The sequence below is a fragment of the Papaver somniferum genome, chromosome 3 (genome assembly GCF_003573695.1).
Source record: "Papaver somniferum cultivar HN1 chromosome 3, ASM357369v1, whole genome shotgun sequence".
Classification (NCBI taxonomy): domain Eukaryota; kingdom Viridiplantae; phylum Streptophyta; class Magnoliopsida; order Ranunculales; family Papaveraceae; genus Papaver; species Papaver somniferum.
Window position 1 is genome coordinate 76,852,864 of NC_039360.1, and position 17,642 is coordinate 76,870,505.

At 38.3% G+C, this 17,642-nt stretch overlaps 3 protein-coding genes across 3 annotated transcripts; 1 reads left to right on the forward strand and 2 right to left on the reverse strand.

The window, feature by feature from the left end:
- Positions 1–1,574: 1,574 nt before the first annotated feature.
- On the reverse strand, positions 1,575–5,300 carry LOC113356556 (adenylate kinase, chloroplastic-like). The gene is made up of 7 exons (XM_026599719.1): positions 4,851–5,300; positions 4,013–4,114; positions 2,937–3,065; positions 2,715–2,849; positions 2,477–2,623; positions 2,157–2,231; positions 1,575–1,798 (listed from the first exon to the last, which is right to left on the reverse strand). Exons 1-7 carry the CDS (start codon positions 5,064–5,066, stop codon positions 1,697–1,699), a joined length of 906 nt encoding a protein of 301 aa, XP_026455504.1. The 5' UTR covers positions 5,067–5,300; the 3' UTR covers positions 1,575–1,696.
- A 315-nt stretch (positions 5,301–5,615) lies between these two features.
- On the reverse strand, positions 5,616–8,226 carry LOC113356557 (proteasome subunit alpha type-4). Its single transcript, XM_026599720.1, has 2 exons — positions 8,111–8,226; positions 5,616–6,598 (listed from the first exon to the last, which is right to left on the reverse strand). Exon 2 carries the CDS (start codon positions 6,585–6,587, stop codon positions 5,835–5,837), a length of 753 nt encoding a protein of 250 aa, XP_026455505.1. The 5' UTR covers positions 6,588–6,598; positions 8,111–8,226; the 3' UTR covers positions 5,616–5,834.
- A 123-nt stretch (positions 8,227–8,349) lies between these two features.
- LOC113356559 (tRNA pseudouridine synthase A-like) lies at positions 8,350–12,317 on the forward strand. Its single transcript, XM_026599721.1, has 10 exons — positions 8,350–8,693; positions 8,780–8,836; positions 8,947–9,024; positions 10,008–10,061; positions 10,168–10,250; positions 10,822–10,921; positions 10,993–11,055; positions 11,246–11,527; positions 11,712–11,772; positions 11,872–12,317. Exons 1-10 carry the CDS (start codon positions 8,418–8,420, stop codon positions 11,967–11,969), a joined length of 1,152 nt encoding a protein of 383 aa, XP_026455506.1. The 5' UTR covers positions 8,350–8,417; the 3' UTR covers positions 11,970–12,317.
- The last annotated feature ends 5,325 nt before the right edge of the window (positions 12,318–17,642 follow it).

Sequence of the window (17,642 nt, forward strand, 5' to 3'; positions counted from 1 at the left end):
AATTTGGACAAAAACAAAGGGAGGTAAATTCACAGTCAAGTCTGCCTATCAAGTACTCTACAACAACAAATATCATAATGAGGAGGTACATGCAGCTACTACAAGTACTAATATTTGGAAGCAAATATGGGATACTGACCGTATTCCAAGAATAAGACTTTTCATCCGGAAGTGCGCTAAGGACATTATTTGTTTAAATGGTAGAATGAGTAGAAGAATTCCTCAGTATACTGTAATATGTTGCAAGTGCAAGGTCCAAAATGAAACAACTATGCATATCCTTTCAGAGTGTCCAGATGCTAAATCGGTTTGGTTTGGGGCATGTACGTCCTCCCTAATCAGTAATGGAAAAACCAAGAAGAATGGATTTCGACATGGATCAATGGACCTTATAGAAACCAAACCTGGTGGCACAAGTGGCAGAGATATGTTGGCACTTATGGAAAGACATATGCTGTGCAGTCTTCAACAACAAATTCAGCTCTCCTCAACAATCATTACACTGGATAAATAACTTTCTCAATGGTATGTCTTCGGTTATAAAATCTAGAAACAACCCAGCTAGGGTTACAGTCATCCCTAAATGGTCACCCCCTGATTCAGATGTTGTTAAAGTTAACATTGATGTTGCATTCTGTCATATTTCATGTGTCGGAAGATTTGGACTGATATTTAGAAACTCTGCAGGTGCGCATATAGCCTCAAGGAGTGTAGTCTTTAACAGAGCTTATGGATCTGAGCAGCTGGAGTGTCTAGCAGTCTTGGAGTCTATTAAGATGGCTTTGCAACTGAAACTTCATAAGATTATCGTCGAAACAGACTACCAACGGTTAGTCAAGGCAATCCAGAGAGAGAAAGCTGAAGTTCCATGGGAGCATAGAGGCATTGTTGAAGACACTTCTTTTCTTTTACTTTTTTTGTGAGAGTTGGTCATGTGTGCGAACATATAAATTAGCTAATAAATGTGATGATGAATTAGCAAAATTTGCTCGTAAAGAAGGTATCTCTAGCACTTTGGCTAAGAGATCCTCCAACTTTCTTGTTAGATATTATTTAGCACGATAGTGCTAAAGTAATCTAATTATGGTTTGCATCGGAAAAGAAAAATATTGGAAAGTCAGGTTGGGATTCAAATTTCAGAATCACTTCCAAAAATTTAAAAAATAACTGTTTCGTGGAGCAAAGTTTTTTTTTTTGCTTTCAACTTTTAAAAAACTTGCTTCAAAAGCAAAGCATTTCAACTTCTAGTTGTCAAGCAGGCGATAAGATTATCCAAATGCGTAGGCTTAGAACCCCTGGGATCACTCATCACGTTTCCAAGATGGGAACAACCGGTGCCCTCTCAAATCCAATTCGTTACCAGCTGAGCACTGAAGGGACTGGAGTGACTGGGTAGTGTGATTAGACAATGCTCCAAGTTGAGTGATGCTAGGTTGACGCCCAAAAAACCCGGGAAAAATCCCGTGAGGAGATCGGACGAATGACGATAATACCCTCTAGCATTGCGATTATAAGTGGGCAGATCCCGCAATCTGTGAGTTACGGTAGAAATCCCGGGATATAAAGCATTTTCATACAAAGTACAAACACACAAAAATTGTTCTATTTGATTACTTTTTTGTTTGATGATATGTTCATTACATTGAATTTGCCTTTGGCCCTACTCAAACAAAATACTTTTACTAAAACAATGAAATCATACATTTGTTGACACATGACTAATTTTCTTTTGCTCAAGTTCTGACAGTGCGCTGTCTATCTTGGCAAAAACCTCCTCTTTGGGACCATCTCCCTTGACCTGATATCAATAAGTGAGTAGACTGGGGTAAGATTCCTCTGGAATATACGAGATACAATGAATAAGTGTGTGACAGTTGATTTCTTTGTAAAACTATGGGGATGAATGGGGATCCCATAAAAACCTGACTTTTTTCAATGTTCTAACTTTAGTATCACATGGATCGACAAAAAATCAGTTCGTTCTTAACTGTGTACCCAACATCTAGTAGTTTCGTGGTTTGATAAAAACAAAGATAAACTAAGTCACAAGTTAGGCAGAAAATCTCTGGCTGACCTTGTGTAGAACAACTAATTGTCAAAAGCAACGAAAATAAAAAGACAGGGAAATATAAGGAAAAACGTGATATTTCACATACCTTGATTGTTATGTCTTCATATGCCGCAAGTACAGCTTCCACGTTCTGATGATGAGTGCCCAAGCGCAATTTTACCTTCAAAGCCAAAGAAGAAAGAAACAGTCATGCGTTTAGTCGCAGATGATATAAACATAATTGTAGTGCCTACAACAGGGATTCTCCAACGTAAGTGCCTTTGTTAGACATAATCCAAGCGTGAATTGCACCTGTTGGTGAGGAACTCTTAACAGAAGGAGATAAATTGAAACTATAATCAAAGATTTGAAGAGCATATTAGAATTCACAGATGTGCAAGGAACTAAACAGATCATTTTACGTACTTTTTCTTCTGTATCATCAAAGCGTTGAGTAAGCCTAGCAGCAATTTCATCAGTTTCTGGAGGAGCATACTTTAAGTGGTATATCTTTCCTGTAACTGGATCAAGCCTTCGACCAACCACTCTTTCGACCAAAATCTCCTCAGGAACCTGCCAGCATCACATATACAAGGACATGTGTGTTTATCTCTTCTTCTATTGGCAGCGTAGATCGATATTATCACAGGAGGAGTAATCTTACGTCTAAAAGAATGAAAAGGTCTGGCCGAATTCCGAAGTCCTCAAGTGCCATTGCTTGAGACAAACTCCTAGGATATCCGTCCAAAAGCCAGCCATTTTCTTGTGAATCCGGTCGAAATAGTCGTTCCTTCACCATCTAGAAAATACAAAAGAAGTCGGTGAAAACGACCATAGAATCAAGATATTAGTAAAACAGAGAGAAATTGGGACTCAAAAACTGTACCATAACAACTATCTCATCAGGGACCAGCTGTCCTTTCTCCATACATTCTTTGGCTCGCTGTCCATTTTCACTTCCGGCTGCAACTTCAGCCCTTAATAAATCTCCAGCAGCAATATGCACCAATCCATACTGCACATATAAGGATGACTTGATTTAATCTGTTCCTCCTTAGGGGAAATTTTAACATGAAAACATTCATTACGCAAACAGTCCCTTACACGTGATATTCACATACCTACTCAAAACATGTAAAAGGAAGAGGGTATATCCTGGAAGGAGGGAACAAGCTTCATACCAACCAAATACATAAATCTACTGAAAGATACTATGGAGACATTCTCAAATAATTACAGCTTACATGATTATATCTAACATCATATGCAAATTAATTAAAAAATGGTTTTTTGAAAATCATCGAAATTGATATTTGGAATCTACAACAAGGATAACAGCCTAGTTATCTTGAATGTGATTGCTTCATTAAGTCTAACGCAATCCTGAAAACTTGTTAAAACTTCCATATGGTGTTCACTATCTAGTAAAGCTCCTGAATCCTTACAAAAGCAAGAGCAACATCTGTTTTGCTTGAATAATGAAGGTCTCAATCTGGACAACATTGGTCCCTTGAATTTCATAACTCTTAGACCGTGTGCAACAATCACATGGACATTCAACATGATGGTTTACTTAGGACGTGAGGTGTCATCTTTATAGTATGGGTAGACCTTTTATACAAGTCACTTTTGTAAGACTATCTTAATCGCTGTTTCAAGTTTGTCAGGGTATGTTCATCTGTCTGTGATCACATGCAAATGATCTAATGATAAATTTTATGTTGATTAAGATCAAGACTTCCATGAGTCATAATCACATGGTCCTAAATCTTATAAATATTATATGTGCAAGGCACATGCCGTTATACTTGCAAGTATTGAATTCCCAAAGCAGTTTACTACAAGTATCTGTAACTTGGACATGGTCATAATAATATGCGACACCAACAATTCCTCTGAGCGTTGCATGGTTGAACACAAAATAGGAAAAGCATGGAACACTTATTGAAAATTGCAACTTACTTTCTTGGTGATAAGTTCACATTGAGTTCCTTTTCCTGATGCAGGAGCACCAGATATCATAATCCTAAGAGGCTCTGGCTTCGATTTTGCAGCTGCCACAATCTGCACGATAAAGTAGTTAACCACATTAAGCGTAGTTACGAGGTTTATTTAAGGATCACTTACTACATAGTTAATTAACGGACCACAAGCCATGCTAGTGGGATCTAAATTTGGGTAAATAACCCCCTCTCTTACCATCATGACAGAAGTACTGAAGACCATATTTTGGACCTCCCTTTCTCTTCTTTGGATGATGAATTAAATTTAACCGGGACTTTAAATCTACTAATTGTCTTTTATGCTAGTTACATTTTTATATTGTTTTTGTATTTCGATCGGTAAGAACAATGAAATTCTGCTTCAGACAACCAAGATAATCCACAGACATGGATGCCTCCAAAGATGCACGCATCTTGTTTTCATTCATCACTGTCATTTAATCTACAAGATTGAGGTTCAACCTCAAAAGTTTTTAATCTACAGTTGACCTAACAATGTCACCTAACAGTGTCACCTAACTGTCATTTGAGCCTTTCCATTGCAAACAGCAAACATTTTCTTAGGTTCCCATTAGTCCATGTCGAAATGACCTAACCTATCTTTTTGGGAGTACGCTCTACATATCATGTCAGTCAAGATCAATCTATACTAATTAAGTGGTAACTGATTCTGAATGTAGATTACAGGCTAAAAGGTACAAAAAATTGAACACACATGAAAATATGGTGGCTAAAGAATTTATCACTGTTTACAATAACTCCAGAAACGAGATTGTAAAATTAATGAAATTACATACCGAAACAGCCGATGATGAAGATTTGTTCCGCAACACAGAGACAGAAGAAGAACGACGAGTTAAGTCAGAAGAAAGAGAAACCCTAGAAAGATTTGAAGAAGACGATAATGTTGAACTGAAATTAGTGATTGATTTAGTAGTAGAATTTGAAGAATAAGTTTGAGTTGTAGTTGGCTTAGGAACTGATAAGACTGCCATACTCAACGAATACGCCATCTCTTTCTAGTTCTACTTTCTTCTTCCCTTAGTTTATGTTGTTCATAGCTAAATATTTGACCAAATTAACAACGGCGGAGAAAATATTTCTCCCTGTCGCTCTCTCCCTCCCTCCCTCTCTAAAAACCTGCCATTGTTAAGTACTACACAGTCCAGGTGGTATGAGCAGCAGAAGAAGATAGTATAGATAGGAATTGGATGATGATCAAAAGATTCCGTTTGTCTGTTGCTCTATTTTGGGCATATGCGTTGTATCGTTTCTCCTATTTATTTTGTACTTATTTACACCTTGGCACTCTTTTTCAGAACCCAAAATTCTTCCAAATTGCATTGGCTGGCCTTTTGGCTACATAATTCTTCTAATTCTTCTACATCTTGCAAAATAGGGTTCAAGGAACTAGAGCACGGAGTGTGATTGCCTGATTGTTTCACATAAAAAGAACTACAAAGTTTTGAGGAGTCTATCGAGCAGAGCAAACTGAAAGGTGAAACGAGTTCAAGAAAAAATGAAAAGAGAACACCTAAATTTGCAATAAACACTGCATACAATGGACAGCAATATCATATGACCATAATGGAGAAGAAAAAAAGTACGCGTTTGCCTATAGTCAAGAAAATCCCATTAACTCATGTATCACTGGTTCGACAGAAATCCAAACCTAATAATCTTCAACATGAGGTTCTAATCCCATTGGGAAGTTTCCAAATGAAAGTAATTAACATAATACAGGTTCCCAATCGAAGTTTCTGCACTAAAACAGATGCAAATTAAGAAGACTCTGCTGCTGGTTGAGTAACTCCAGCCTTGATCAACAACTCACTGAGCGATTCAGAGGAACGGACTTGGTACTTCACTTCTCCAGTAGGAGAGAGGAACACCTCGGCTAGTTCAAGCTTTTCTGAAGTAAGGCTAGTGCTGTCCATGGTCTTACTTAGAACCTTCAAGGCAAGTTCAACAGCTTCTTCTCTAGTGATCTCATCTTTGTAATCCTGCTTAAGCATCGACTGTGCAGCTTGATTATTTGCACCTATTGCTGCAGCTTTCCAGCCACTGTAGTTACCACTTGGATCACTGGCGTAGAGCTGGAAACCATAATTTTTATCCCAACCTGCAAAAAGAAATGAGACACCAAAAGGACGGAGCCCACCAAATTGTGTGTATCCTTGCTTGGTATCACATAGAGACTGGACTAGTTGCTCAACAGGCATTGGCTCTTGGTATGAGAAAGTGTAACGTTGGGCAGCTACCCTGGCGGTGTTGATTAGGATATTGGCATCAGACATAATTCCTGCCACGGCACAGGCTACGTGGTCATCAATCTTGTACATCTTTTCAGTCGTTTTTGAGGTTTGAAGGAGCTTGGAAGTCACCTTCTTTTCACCAATTAGTACCACACCATCCTTGGACAATACACCAATCGCAGAACCTGCATTCCCAATGGCCTCCATGGCATACTCTACTTGGTAGAGTCTGCCTTCTGGAGAGAAGATTGTTGTACGACTATCATATCTCCGAGACATTGTTATAAAAGCTGCAAAAGAAAACCAAAATGTATACTTAAATGACATATATAATATTTGTGTGTCATAAGAAAGAAACTATGGGGAATTTGAATCTACAAGTTGCTGAACTTTATTAGAGAAGAAAGAACGCAGTAGGCAACATAAGGTACCAGAATAAATCAATGCAGAAGGGAAAATTAAGAAGTTAACCGAGAACAGGAATATGAAAGATAATAACAATAGTTTATCGATATGCATGGGCATGATTAAGACGATGTAAGATATTAACATCCAAGGTTGTCACTGGACCAGAGTTGCTGCAGAGGATACTGCATAAAATAGCCTAGGATTCTACAAAAGATAACCCAAATAGGCCAGACAGGCAAAGCCCAATTGTCAGAATGTCAGAGCTGCCTTGGGATACTATAGACCCACGGGTACTATACACATGAAACTAGCAGGGCCACCGACCAAATTACTATCTCGGTAGAAACCTTCTTCTCATACGAAAAAAGATAATACAAAGAAGATCAAGATAGCAATTTCTAAGAATCTACTGAAAGTGTCTGAATGAATGTTTCAAATAAACACCATACACCTAGATTACACTACAACGGTTGTCATACAACACATTCTGACTGCAGCTGCGATGCAACATGATTGCTGCAGATAAAATTGTAAAAAATGATAAATTACACACATCTTGAAACTTTTGCATAGAAGACTAAATCATTCTTACACCCCTAGCTACCCGAGGATAAAGTTCTGCAGCTCAACAGAGAAAGTAACTGAGGAACAATTAAAGCTAAGAATAATTGCAGTCTCAGCGCACGACAACACAATGTTACCTTGGCCGATCTAGAAACTTTCGTGTAAACAGGATGTGAGCCAATAGACTAAGTCAATTCTTCCATCCACTCAAACTTATATACTTTAATGGTGATGTAATCATCTTCTAAATTAAGCAACACTACTCCCATGATCACGATGTGATAAGCGAAAAGGACAAGCAAATTTTCATCTGAGGCAAATACACTACAAAAACATTGCAAATAATAATGCCATCCTTAGTTCACCAGTCCTAGTACATCAGACTCTTTCAGTAACCTTTATACATTTTCAATAAGATTGAACTACCCCTTGACACTGAATTAAACCACAAGTAATTACTAACCCACAAAGACCATAGACAGTTCCTCAATCTAGCAATATTAACTAACTACCGTAGTTAACCAATTGAATTCAAATCCCAACATAAGAGCCCCAAATTCAAAATCAACTATGGTTCACTATATAATAGGGTTTCACAAAAACCCTAAGCTTGCCTACTGAATCAATTAACTATCTTCATACTAAAAAAAAGAACAAATTCCACAGCACAATTCTAACAAGATACAAGCAGAACAAATTCATACTAAAGCTAGAATAAACCCTAACAATGTAAGTCACATATATTTCTTTAGATCCAAAAGATTTAAAGATCAAAAGACTGAATCATAATTCTAGGGTTTACAAAATACGACATAGATGTTTAGATTTACCTGGTAAATTGAAGCTCCGATGAAGCTTTTGAGAGCTGAGACGAAAGTAGAGAGAAATAAGTTTGAAGTATGGAAGAAGATCGGACTGAGTTTTTCCTTATAAACCGAGTTTTGGTTTATGTAGCAAGAAAAGTTGAGGTCTCTTTTTAAAAGTCTAAAATACCCTTTGTTACGTTACAAAAAGACAATGGTGTCCCTTAAAAAATTTTATTTACTCCCAGGACATCACACGCCATGACTGAAAGCCCTAAAAATGAACTTGTGAGGGGAAAATACCTTGGCAGGTTCAGTTTTGGTGGCGGGAAAAATGCCCAGTGAAGAAGTGAAAAAGCGTTTTTCTATTGAATCAGAATCATCATCTATTGAAAATCCACCAAAGATTACAAAAACTGTTGAAGTAGAAGAAGAAGAAGAGGATATACAATTTAGTGACGAAGAAGAAGAAGAAGAATTACAGAAACCTCAGATCATTAATAATAACCCTAGAATGCAAAGGTATTTGGTTGCATTTGAGTATCATGGTGGAAAATTCTTCGGTTCTCAACAACAAGCCGTTCGTAGAACTGTCATTGGTGCTTTGCAGGTAATAATAGTTGATGAAAAATCAATATTCGCTTTCTTCTATTGCTTGTTAATTGATAATTGGAGTAATTTTTATGCATCCTATAGGAGGCTTTCCGGAGATTTGTCGGGCAACCTGTTAAAATCATTTCCTCTAGTCGGACGGTAAATTGAAATTTAGAAGCATTTTATAATCTTTGTTTATCTTCAATTCAAGCAAGCACATATTCGTAAATGAGTCAGACAGACACAATTTACGATGTTTGAAAATGCAGGATGCTGGAGTTCATGCACTATCAAATGTTTGCCATGTAGACGTTGAGCGAATAAGCAAAAGGAGGCCTGGTGAAGTGGTAATGTACTTGGTCATCTAATTAACCTTTAAGGCTCTATCAATTTATTTTTAAGTCAATATCTGAGCTGGTAATGGGTAATTTCCTTATAGATGAAAGGTTATGTTTTTTGTTTGTTTGTTAAGATATGCATTGGAGCACTGATTGTCTTTGCTTCGCATTAATAGAGTAAGAAGATTTTCCTGTTTAAGAATTTCCCAATCCATTTCCTCCAAGTTCCTTTTTGGATGTTTGAATGTCTCTTATAAAAGAGAAATTAAGTAAAGAAAGTGGAAAGGGAATTACAAAGATGGTGGTGGTTGTGAATCTTGATGAGGTCCAAAAGGATGACAGATGCAGACCATATGGTGGTGGTAGGTGGTAATGATAGCTATAATTGATTTTGGTAGCCGTAGTGTGGTAACCATGGAAAACTTACATGTTAATGTTACTGGTCAGACTCACAGTTATTGGATAGTAGAAGGAGAAGTCGTGCTTCTGTTGGTTTGGTGTGGTAGTGATGCGAACTAGTGATGCTTGTGGTTTCAGTACTTGCAGAAATTAATGAACGGTAAAAGCACTAGTGGAAAAGGTGCGGCAGATTCTAGTTGTGAGTCTGGTAATGTACGATGATGGCAGACATCGTGCTGGTTATGAGAGCGGCGGTGATGGAAATTAAAGGATGAAGGGGTGGAGGAGAAGCGAGCGAGAGAGAACTTTCACTCAAACGAAAAAATAAGAAATTTTGAAGTTGGTTAAAATGTTAAGGTTCATCTGTTAAAGAACCAAATACAATTTCCTATTTATCTCCCTTTCTCTCTCAAAATAAATTAAAATTGGAAGATTAGTTGAGCACTGAACAAGTTGAAGCCGGAAATTAACATATGCACACTATTCTTTGCATCAAAAGATGCATTATATCGTGTTTGCTATCAGTTATACATGGTTTGATATTAGCATCTGTCCTATTGAAAATCATAATCTGTCTTGTCTTTTATATGCAGTTACCTCCTTATGAACCTGAAGTTGTTAGAAATGCTGTGAACCACTACTTACTGGTGTGTTCTTTGTACTCATCTGGTGGAAGTTATATTGGATATCGTGTATATACCAGTATTGTATTACATTGCTCTTATATATTCTTAATGTTATGTTTAATGGCAGAAATACGAAGGTGATGTTGCGGTGGTTGATGTTCGTTGTATCCCTGCTGATTTTCATGCTAGACATAGAGCTCTTGAGCGCACGTCAGTATCTTCTGAACCAAATGTACTAAGCATAAATGAACTAGTAATGTGGCACATAAACATGTGAACTTGTAAACATATTACCATTTGCATGTGTATGGTAGTAAATTTCCTTTACCATGGCTCTTTTCTTCTTTAATCTGATTGCACTGTGTTTCGTGATCAAACCTACCAGCCCCAGGACACGGTCTTTTGGTGCTAGAAAGACTTTTCACTAAAACCAGTCGTATTTTGAAGTAGGAGTTTCTTGATTCTTAAAAATATGGTTTTTCAATATAGCGTATCGGATATTCAGTGCAAATTTTACTAGAATGCATAGAGTTTTATATTTGGAGATTATCCAGTTATGTACAGCAATGGAGGTCAAGTACTTAAATTGCAACTCGGCAAGTCTTAACTATTCTTTTATTCTTCTACTTGCACGCTAAAGAAGTCTTTGCTTTAACTAAATAACATTGAAAGGGGGAAACTATTCAAGCATGTTGCTTATTGCAAAGCTGACAAATCTATCACGACCTATACTATACCGTACTCAGAAATTCATGGATATTGTATGATTCCTTTTTTGCAGGTACTTCTACCGCATTCTGTCAGGTCCAGAGCCTTTATCAACATTTGAAAGAGGCCGGGCGTGGCATGTTGAGGAGGAGCTAGATATTGTAGCAATTCAGGTAGTTTAAACGTACTATATGTGATTAAGCTTCATCTTGAAACCCTATTTGATCAATTGCTTTTCGTGCAGAAAGCTTGCAGAGTTCTTGTTGGAGATCACGATTTCAGTTCATTCAGAGGAACTGGTTGTCAGGTATACCTTTAGCATGACTGAAATTTTCAGATTTCATTTATTATTTGAAGTACATAATATTTCTGTTTGGTAATTTAATGGTGTTACCAATTGAAGAAGATTTTGTTGTTTTCAGTTTTGTTGCACCTTTTGCTTGTGTGCTAACTACCAAACATCTCATGAAGCTCTATACAATCTGAATGATTCACAGGCAAAATCGCCGATAAAAACTCTGACTGAGCTTAGTGTTACTGAAGTTGCTTCTACGCCATACTTCCCCTCAAAGGTGGAGAGGGACCAAGCTAATCCCATGGAGCAAGACCCAATTGTCTCTTCCAGTACGTCAGGGATTGATGTGACCTGCAAGGTTCCGGCTTCCATTAAGGATAAACTTGGAGGATTTGATGCTGTATTTGGTGAAGAATTTGGCCGAAGGAAAGTACACCGTTGTTATGTAATAACGGCACGTGCTCGTTCTTTCCTTTATCACCAGGTCTCGTCTCTCTCTCTCTCTCTCTCTCTCTCTCTCTCTCTCTCTCTAAACAGGTTCATTTGTAGATATCACTTTAGAGAAATTGGTAAAGAATAGAAAAGAAAAAGAGAGTACTTCAGTCCAAGGGAGAGTGTTGCATGTATGCCCTACATTTAAGCTAGTTCTATTGAACATTGATTCGCAGGTCAGACTGCTAGTAGGTGTTCTAAAAGCTGCGGGTACCGGGGAAATTACAACATCTGATGGTATATATCTTCTTCTACTGTTAAAATTTCTTATATGCCTTCGAGTCATTTTTTTTTCAATTTACTTAGTCTTGAGATTATAAAATTCAAAATTTGCAGTTGAAAGGATTTTGAACGCAAAAACAGTTACCGCCACAAGTGCTATGGCACCTGCTCATGGTCTCTACCTTGGACGTGTTAAGTACAAGCTCCCCTGAAGAAGTTAAGAGAGAGAGAAAGCGGAACTGAGGTGGATCACAGAGCTGTCTTATGGACTAGGCCAGCTAGGTTGTTGCCTAGAGCCTCAAATTGTTTGGACCCAAAAATATAAATTTTTAATACAGCTTGTTTGCCACATAGGTAGTGCTCTCACATAGTGACATAGTGGTCTGCCACTGATCTTGTTGATGGTCATACTTTTTAGTTGTTATTGAAAAGCCGTATGTTTTGCAACTACTGTGTACGACTTTCCAATTTCATCTAGCTATTACCTTTTTCTCACTTTTATTTTATGTAAGAACATTAGAATTCACTACACTAGACAATTCTTTTCAAATTAATTTAGATATCCTCCGTCCTAATTATTCATTCAAAATCTGACGAATACTATTAGCAAGAGATCGAGTTTTTAGTTAGATCTCATATTGATTTAAACTAAAAGGAGATCACGTGTGGGTACGTTACATTTTTGGAGCCATCAACTGCATGTTGTCTTAAAAAACACGTAATTATATACTCCCTCCGCATCTAATTAGATGACATATTTGGTTTTAAGTTTTGTCCCATAAATAGATGACCTATTTTTGTTATTATAAGAAATATGTATAATTTGATAGTTATGTATATATTCGTTACGTAGGTGTTTTAAAATGTTTTTCAACGGTATAAAATTTACGAAAAACCGTGATATAGTTTAAGAAATAAATCATTTCTAAGTTTTACTAACATCCTTGTCTTAAAAATTGTGCAAACTACAACTAGGTCATCTAATTAGGGACGGAGGAAGTATATTTTTGGAGTCATCAACTGCATGTTGTCTTAAAAAACACGTAACTATATATATCTTTTTTTTCAAGCCCTGTTGACTTCAGTTTGTTGCCACATTTGCTAGTGCATCCGCCTAGTTGGCCTTTCAGTAGATGTGGTGGATCACATGATGCAGAATCAATTGCAGTAGGTCTTTGATTTAGTTGATCACAAACTGCAAGTACCATAGTGTAGATGGTGAAATTTGGATAAGGGGCAAAAATGTCATTTTAAGACCATATGACAAAGCTCAACTCTCACGGGAAAAATTCAGCCCTTGGTCCTCAAGGCACCCATAGCCACGATTTCTAGTATACCTCCCCGCGAGACACTGTTGGTCGTGATGCCGTGATTCCTATCGCACATCCTCGACGAGATATTGCTGGTCACGTAGGTTCTGTAGAGCGTAAAACGTTACCGGCAGATTTATGAACCAGAACAGACACAATTCCAGCATGTCTTCGCGAGGCGCAGCTGGTTGTGATGCCATGATTCCTAGTATACATCCTCGATGAGATACCGCTGGTCATGTAGGTTCTGCAGATGCGTAAAAACATCCCCGACAGACTTATGACCCAGAGCGGAGACATACATGTCTCCTGTAAGCACGACTCACTCTGTTTGAGATCAATGACTAAGTCATATTACATCATCGTGAGATACATGGGTCATGTCTACTCTAGGCTCTGACTCGACTTACTGAGGCTTCTGAATAATTCTTAAGACATCCCTGCGAGATACGCTAGTTATTTTGCCTCTGGGCCTTTTTGACAGACTCATAGAACATCCTTTCGAGATACATTGGTCATGTCGGCCCCACAATACAGACACAATTAACTCCTAGCACATCTCTGCAAGATACGCAGGTCAAAAACAAGTGAACCGAAGTCTCGCAGAGACATTATTAGGCGTGCAAGCTTTCCTTTCTCTCCCGAAAATGTTCCAGCTAACTTCAAAGAGACTTAATTACGTCGGCCGAACCTCCGACGGCCTTAGTCGCGTCGGCTAAGTCTCAGACGGCCTCAATCGCGTCGTCCAAGTCTCAAACAGCCTCAGTCACGTCAGTTAAATCTCAGACAGCCTCACTCGCGTCGGCTAAATCTATGACAGCCACAATCGCGTCATCCAAGCCTCAGATGGCCTTATCCGAGTTGGTCCAATGATGAGTGCTAAAAAGTGCATATTTCTATATATTTTTCTTGGCATTTAACTCATCCTTTGTGCATTAATTCTACATTTTATCCCATATTCTGTATTTTCATTGTTTTCAAGAATAAATATTTTTATTAATTAATTTTGCATTTTTAGGTAATAAATAAAGTTAGATGAATTGCGGAGCGGAAAAGAGAAGAAAAGTAGTGAAAAGCCGGGAGGAATTACGCAAGGAAGCCGCGAAGAATGTTGTGCACAAGACCAAAAGGTTAGAACTGGGCTTGAAGAGGAAGAATTGTTCTTAAAGAAGATATGGGCTTGGCATATCCAAGGCCCAAAACCCTCACCCAGATCCATTTCCTATATCCATACCCGTTTCCCTTTCTAGCCGTCAGATTGGACACATCTAAATCTAATGGTCGCAACATCGCCAGTACATCAAAGTCTGAAGCTCCTGTCTAACACTACAGCACCTAACTCCATCTTGTGCCGTTAATTTCGTTGTATTATACAATCCAACGGTCGCTACAAGCTCTTCACGTATAGCCGTTAGATCGATCTATCAATTCCACATCCAACGGCTGAGCTTCGCAAATCATCAAACTTGTTGTACCCGATCAACACCCAAACACCAAATTCCCTATACCCGAACCAAACACACCTTACCCAAATTTCCCATCGACTTCTTCTTCTCTTTCCCCTCACCTCCGTCTGCAACTCCATCACCACCACGCCCTGCCACTGCCACAACCACCTTATCCACCTGCCATAGCCACCATCACCAGTCTACAACAACCCATCTCCTTTCCCATCATTTCCCTACCACTCTACCCACCTAATTCATCGATTTCCCCTCTTTTCTCTCTGAAACCCTAGATGAGAAAATCAATGAATTAGGTCGAGTTAGAAACGCAATTGGAAGGCATGGAGAGGAGCAGGAGAGTCAGAAGAAGAATGGGTCGACGTACAGAAGCCATTATCAAAGATTAGGTAAACTGAATTTCAATTTTCAGAAACCCTAATTTATTGGTAAAGTGTAATTGAGTATAAATAGATGTTTTGGGATGTTGTAATAGGTATGCCTGGATTAGCCAGTGTGTCCAGAACTGTGAGTTCTGTAAAAAATTCCATTTTATGCTCTGTTTTTATCCTTTGTTCTTCACTGTTTTGCTATCCATGTTTTTCCATGTTCTGTGTATTGTTCAGTTTCTCCATTTGATGTAATGTGCTGTTGCTATCCATGTTATGTTTCACGTCTCCTGTTATGTTATGTTTCTGTAATATTTGTATCATGTTCTGTACTGTTTCTGTTATGTATGTTCTGAATCCCAAATGCTAGGACTAGATGAAATTATGAACCAGCTGAGATAGTCTTCATCATGTGCAGCTCATGTTCAGTGTTGCTAATCCCTTAGACTAGTTGTGCTTTAATCAGACAATTAGCACTTTGGTAATTATCTTAGCTGTGAGTAGAATATCCCTTAGGTTAATGGTGGATCCAACATCCTAGTGTTCTTTCATCACTCTTGTTTACTGTCTCCCTTCATTGCTGTTTTCTCAATAGTTCACTGTTAGTTTACTGTTATGTTTAGTGTTTAATGTTTAGTTCCTCAAATGTTAAGTTTGTTCACTGTTAGTGGTGGAAGTTTAGGTTAGAATTCATGTAAATTGAGCTGATTGAGAAATGGAGGAATTTAGTGTCCACTGTTGCTTGTGATTGATTGTGCTGTTAAAAGACAGTCAATGCTAGGAGTAAAACAGTTGGACAAGCTTCTTCTCCTTCCATTCCATTTATGTATGCCCTGGAACATAGGCAGTCTAGAACCTCCACCTAGCTCCATTAGGGACAAGGATTTAACCAAAAAAAAACAGCCACTGCCTAGCATCTTTCCTGTTCTTCTTTGTTATCTATCTGTTTTTGTGGCTTCTTATCACTGTTTTTATAGCTGTTTTTATAACTGTTTTGTGCCCTGTTCTTCCTTTGCCTTTGGCCCTTGGCCATTGCCTTTGATTTATCACTGCTATGCCATTGTAAATTTGCATCCTTTTGCCCTGTGTTGCTTCCATGTATATACCATTGTCACTTTTTCTTTGTGCATGTCATTGTAAATGCCATCCTTGGCCCTGTGTGACTTAGTGCCCTGTCTGCCTAGAGCCTGCTTTACCTTGTCTGCTGCTGCTCCAAACAGTTAGCTTAGAACCAAAGGCTAAAAGCCCAGATTCATTACAAAGCCCAGTTCAGTCTTGGGTTAATCTAGAAGCCCATTGACACTCAAAGCCCAGTGCACTTCAAAGGCCAAGCCTAGTGCACTTCAAGACCAACTGAGCCCAAGCTCAGTTCACTTTATTGTCAAACAAGCCTATAATCCAAAGGTACCCTAAGACCAAAGCCCAAAAGGCTTCATAGTTAACCAACAACAACTTAGGAGCCCAAAATAGCTAGAAAACTTCAAAACACTCCCAGTCTCTGTGGATCGACCCGTACTTGCACGAGCTACAACTGACGACCGTGCACTTGCGGTATTACTGTAGGCCCGTTTTTATTGCGCTTAATTTTCACACATCTCCGGGCCCACCAAGTTTTTGGCGCCGCTGCCGGGGACTCGGGTTTGTTTCTCTAGTAGTTTTATTAGCTATTTTTGCATTTCACTGCATAACATTTGCATCTGCATCTGCTTCACTTCATTTGCTGTTGGACCTGTTGTTCTGAACCAGTTTTTCCTCTGCTGGGACGCCACCAAGGAAAAGAACCAAAGCCCAACTGGGTTTTTGCAACAATATCAGAGCAGCTGGGCTGTGCTAAAAAGGTAAACCCATTCAGAGAACCCGAATTGTGGGTTTCCAATTTTTAATTGTGGGCTTGTAATATTAAAGCCAATTTTTGGGCTTTTTATTTTCTGTTGGGTTTGTAATTAATTTTTGTGGGCTTGTTTGTTTAATTTGTGATCTTGTATTTAATTTTTGTGAGCTTGTTTAATTTGGACTGGTATTTTGTATTCTGGGTTTTTAAACCCAGCTGAGCTTGTAACCGATCACGCTAGGTTAACTCGTTAGTGGGCCGAGTACCCAAATTCTAGGCCGAGATTTTGGACTCAGTTTCACCAAACGTTTTCAAACCAGCTGAGCCAAAGCAAACACAAAACCAACAGTGGGCTTGCTCCCATTCAAAAACCAAATTTTATTTTCTTTTAAAATAAATAAATAAATAAATAAATATTTTCTCTCCCATTCAAAAACCAAAATTTTTACTTGCTCCCAAATTTTATTTTGCTCCCACATTAACAACCAAATTTTTTTTTTCTTTTATCCCACCAAAACCAAATTTTTCCCAAAAATCCAAACCCTTTAAAAACCAAATTCTGAGCTTTGTACATTCTTTACTTAGCTTTTGAGCCAATCATGAATAGATCTTTTTCTACAGTTGGGGAGTACAACAAATCCCTTAGAGAACTTGCATATGGACAAACTTCACGTTATGAACCTTCCACGGACCATGATGTCAATAGTCATAGGAATTATTATGGACATTTTCAAAGTCCCGAGCCGCAATACATGAACCCTAATGACTATTCATACATGCATCATTCATCGCAACGTGAAAATGAACATTCTGCTAGAGCCTCACTCACACAATCATCACTTATGGATCAATTAGAAGCTCGAGTCGCAGCTTTAGAAAAGCAAGCACATGAGGAATCTGTCACATCTAACTT

Bases quoted from the DNA above. Each gene is read 5' to 3' on its own strand.
- LOC113356556 (XM_026599719.1), bottom strand. From the start codon at position 5,066: ATGGCGTATTCGTTGAGTATGGCAGTCTTATCAGTTCCTAAGCCAACT. The intron at 4,115-4,850 runs GTATGTAATTTC...TTTATCGTGCAG, and splicing joins CTTCATCATCGGCTGTTTCG to ATTGTGGCAGCTGCAAAATC. The intron at 2,624-2,714 runs GTAAGATTACTC...TGATGCTGGCAG, and splicing joins ACCTTTTCATTCTTTTAGAC to GTTCCTGAGGAGATTTTGGT.
- LOC113356557 (XM_026599720.1), bottom strand. From the start codon at position 6,587: ATGTCTCGGAGATATGATAGTCGTACAACAATCTTCTCTCCAGAAGGC.
- LOC113356559 (XM_026599721.1), top strand. From the start codon at position 8,418: ATGCCCAGTGAAGAAGTGAAAAAGCGTTTTTCTATTGAATCAGAATCA. The intron at 8,837-8,946 runs GTAAATTGAAAT...TTGAAAATGCAG, and splicing joins TCATTTCCTCTAGTCGGACG to GATGCTGGAGTTCATGCACT. The intron at 11,528-11,711 runs GTCTCGTCTCTC...ATTGATTCGCAG, and splicing joins GTTCTTTCCTTTATCACCAG to GTCAGACTGCTAGTAGGTGT.